The sequence below is a fragment of the Panthera leo genome, chromosome A1 (genome assembly GCF_018350215.1).
Source record: "Panthera leo isolate Ple1 chromosome A1, P.leo_Ple1_pat1.1, whole genome shotgun sequence".
NCBI classification, from domain to species: Eukaryota; Metazoa; Chordata; class Mammalia; order Carnivora; family Felidae; genus Panthera; species Panthera leo.
This window is the reverse complement of record NC_056679.1, coordinates 85,506,977-85,511,541: the sequence shown is the minus strand read 5'-3', so window position 1 is coordinate 85,511,541 and position 4,565 is coordinate 85,506,977. Positions and strand designations below refer to the sequence as shown.

At 35.6% G+C, this 4,565-nt stretch overlaps 1 protein-coding gene across 1 annotated transcript; it reads right to left on the bottom strand.

Annotated features, from left to right (window-relative positions):
• Nucleotides 1-1,309: 1,309 nt before the first annotated feature.
• On the bottom strand, nucleotides 1,310-2,278 carry LOC122229657 (olfactory receptor 6M1-like). The gene has a single exon (XM_042955006.1). It carries the CDS (start codon nucleotides 2,276-2,278, stop codon nucleotides 1,310-1,312), a length of 969 nt encoding a protein of 322 aa, XP_042810940.1.
• Nucleotides 2,279-4,565: the final 2,287 nt, after the last annotated feature.

Genomic DNA, 4,565 nt, shown 5'->3' with positions numbered 1-4,565 from the left:
ACAGGCTCCAGGCTCCGAGCCATCAGCCCAGAGCCTGACGCGGGGCTCGAACTCACAGACCGCGAGATCCTGACCTGGCTGAAGTTGGACGCTTAACCGACTGCTCCACCCAGGTGCCCCTAGAGTAAGAATTTTAAAGTCAGAGAGGTGGAGAGTATAAGAAGTTAACAGCTAGGAATCAGAAAAGACAGGAAGGAATCTGGGAATAATTGACAAATCAAATTGTAGTTTTTTATATCTGTTTACTGTAAGCAAGGCTAAAGCCATGCTTGAAACATTTACAGAGTATTTAATGGTCAGAAAATTTTGTTGTATATGAGAAGAGTACCTCTGTGATCTGTGGATTGAAATTACGTGCTGGTTATGGAGAGAGTTCAGTTTTTGTGAAATATATAATTCACAGTAACAATGATGGATCATAGATCATGTTAGTCTAAGTACTTACTTTAGAGTTATTTTCTCACTTATACCTAATTAAGATATTTTTACTGTCCTTTCAAACAGTGAAAAAGTGATGCAATCTAAGTTATGTTGCAATTCCAAGGTCATTATTAGTATTAGTTTTTAATAAAACCTCTTATTATAAAAATTTTTATTTTCAAAGTTCAGTATCTGAAGTAATTTCCTACTATTCTGAAAAAAATATTGTAAATAGGCCATTGTGATAAATTTCTGCTACTTACCTATCAGTTGTCTGCATAATTAGCAGAGGCCTGTAAGTTCTGATAAATTCCTTTGCCACAGGTAGATATATCCTTATATTCTATGGCATAGAATTTGAGTACAAATGCTAAGGACATGGAGTCATGAGTAGATCAGTCCACAATTAAAATCCAAATTTAAGTAACAAAGGGACAATATATGCAACATTTCAAAGTTGAAGTCAGATCATGTTTAATATTTTCTTCTAAAAACAATCCATATGAATCAAATGTGAAATATAAGTTAATATTTGAAAACTGTTGTAAATTAAGAAAATACTTAAAGAAGAAACACCTAATACTGGCTTTGTTTGAATTAAAAATCCCTAGACTGTATGAAATTTTGATTTTTAAAACACTGGAGGCACAGAAAAAATGGGAATAATAATTACTGATGTATTTATATCTATCTATCAGTATGTTTGTATGTATTATGAATGCATGTATATAATTTTAGATCTATGTGACTTACTGTTAAGTAAACCTGGACAAAAATCAGGAAGTGATATATGTTCTCCTAAATGTTTTCCTTATGCAAGCATATTAACTTTCAGTTATATTACAAAATCATTTTATTGCCAGACATGAAGATATCTTTGTTGTAGATATTATTTTTGTGGTTTTAAAGACCTTGAATTTGTTAACATGCCTACATATTTATTGAAAGCATCTCTCAGGGATTCTTTGACTTTCTCATTTCGAAGACTATAGATGAAAGGGTTCAACATCGGCGTTACAATGGTGTTCAGCACTGTGGCAAATTTGTTAAGATCCATCACATCACCCTTTTTTGGGCGGACGTAAATAAAGATGGAGCTTCCATAATAAAGTGTCACAACAGTGATGTGTGAAACACAAGTGGAGAAAGCTTTCTGCCGTCCCTGGACAGAAGGAATTCTAAGGATAGTAATAATAATGTACATGTAAGACACTCCTGTGAAGAGCAAGGAGCCCAAGAGCAACACAGCAGAGGAGATAAAGTCAGCCAGCTCAGCCAGAGCAGTATCTGCACAGACCAGCTTTAGCACAGGGCCACTGTCACAAAAGAAGTGATTGATAATATTTGGTCCACAAAAGGGCAGAGGAGCAGTTAAGATTGATGGTGCTAAAATTGACAAAAATGCACCTAAATAGGATCCCAGAAGCAACAATATGCATGTCTGTTTGTTCATGATGATGGCATACCTCAATGGGTTGCAGATGGCAATGTATCGATCAAATGACATGACGACCAGGATGAAGGATTCCGTGGATCCCAAGAAGAAGTAGAAGAAAGACTGTGTGAGACATCCTATGAAGGATATTGCCTTGGTGAGGGAAAATATGTTTGCCAGCATCTTAGGCACCACTGTGGAGGTGATGGCAACTTCAAGGAAGGAAAGATTGGCTACAAAGAAATACATGGGTGAATGCAGATGGTAGTCACCACACACCAAAAGGATGATCATGGTGTTGCCAATCATAGATGTCATGTACATGAGCAAGAATGCAGAAAAAAGAAGAATTTCTACTTCCTTTTCATTCTGAAACCCCAGAAGAATAAACTCCATGACTCTGGTCTTGTTTCTGTGATCCATAATGTTGACACTTCCACCTGACATAATAAACAAAATATAAGTTCATGGTTGGTCTTTGCAACTTAACTTTGGAAGTGCCCTTACTATAGAAATTATCTTTTTCTTTGTGGAAGGATGATAATAAAAACAAAATAAAATAAGTCCTGAGATGAACTGTGGAATACACTTCTACATTAAGATTGGCACAACTGTTCTTTTGAAAGACCTGTGAGTCTGTGCTCAGTGTATGGACTCTAACAGTGAAGTTAGCTGTTCATGAGCCATGTGAACATATGAGTAGTGCCCTTTGGGATAGACACATCACAGTGACTTTAATCCATTCAGATGTAAAAGAATGCTGGCAGACAGACTTGCAATCAAGTCTAATTCTATATTAATATGCATATACAAAAATAACTTTGAAAAGATATTTTATTATCAGTGAGAAAAAAAAAGCTAAAAAAAAAACAACTAGACATGATCAATAATAGGTTCATGACTCTTTAGTTATAGGTACCAACCTCTATTACTGTTAAATTGATCATTAATGTAAAGTCAGCCTCATGTAATCATCATATAGAATCATATCTCAGGGGAGCTGAGGGGCTGTTTGTTAAGTGTCCAAATCTTGGTCTTGGCTTAGGTCATGATTTCATGGTTTGTGGGTTCAAGTCCTGCATTGGACTCTGTGATGACAGCTTGGAGACTGCCTGGGACTCTCTCCTTGTCCCTCTCTCTCTCTTTCCTTCTTCCACTCATGCTCACTTGCTCACTCTCTCACTCTAAAAGTAAATAAATAAACTTTAAAATCACTTCTCATAGTGCATAAGATGCTCACAGTTCTTTTTAAAATAAGGAAAAGAATCAAACATATGACTTTATCAATGCCGATTATATTTATCTTGGAATTAATTCAAACAGAGCAAACATTTGGGGAGAAGGGTAGAGAAACTGAACTTCTGAATTTTACTAAGAGAAGAAGCAAAAGTTTAAGTACAGTTCGTATTATAAATGAAGAATAAAAAGTGAAGAAAAAAGAAACAGGAACATTCTTGGAGAGGAGTTTTGTTAAAGAAAGTTTTGGATTAGAGAGTGATTTCAAATTTCAGGTTATAAGAAACACAAATTTGATATTGGTAGGTGTTGGAATGGCTAATTTTAGATAAGTGGGAATTTCCATGGTTACTTTTCAGTAGATGTGATGGGTGAATGCTGTAATGGTTAGCTAAAATTTATATCATAGAAGGATCAATGTTAGAAATAAGACCTTGTGTGTTTTAATTTAGGTTTTGCTCATTTTTTTGACCAAAATACTTATTTATATTTTCACTGACTTACTCTTATATATTTACTTAACAATGGGGAAACAAGTTAATTCCAAAATTTTGCATTAGGTTGTCAATGAGTGAAAAGTGGAGGAAAAAGAAGAAAATCAGTTATGGGGAAAATAAAAGAGAGAAAAAAATTCCAAATAAAGACCATGAATTGAAAGAGTAGAACATTGTCAATTCTTTACTTACCTGCTGAAGGTGTACCTCAGAATTTTTATGAATGTGTAAGTGCATGGTTTCAGAGTATTACTCCTTTATAACTTCTTGATTTGGATATCATTCAGGCTGAAAGCCTCAGAATGTAAAGAAACAATGGAGGAGAGTATATAGCCGTGACTATAGAAGACTTTATAAGGACTCTGTGTAAGAATGAATGATTCAAAACTATGGAGTGCCACTGATCACATCTGCAGATTATTGGAACTCATAAACAGGAGGGAAGACTGAGTTCATTACTGCTGGTTCCCTAAGGGCAAGGCTTCTACTGAAACAATAGTCTCTAGAGAATAATTTATGACAATTCTAATTAAAATAAAAGTTTCCCAAATTAGAAAGAACTTGTGAAAACAACTTTTATAAGAAATAGTTTAAGCCTAATCAAAACCACACTCAGATATCACCTCACACCAGTCAGAGTGGCCAAAATGAAGAAACCAGGAGACTATAGATGCTGGCGAGGATGTGGAGAAACGGGAACCCTCCTGCACTGTTGGTGGGAATGCAAATTGGTGTAGCCGCTCTGGAAAGCAGTGTGGAGGTTCCTCAGAAAATTAAAAATAGACCTACCCTATGACCCAGCAATAGCACTGCTAGGAATTTATCCAAGGGATACAGGAGTACTGATGCATAGGGGCACTTGTACCCCAATGTTTATAGCAGCATTCTCAACAATAGCCAAATTATGGAAAGAGCCTAAATGTCCATCAACTGATGAATGGGTAAAGAAATTGTGGTTTATATACACAATGGAGTACTAC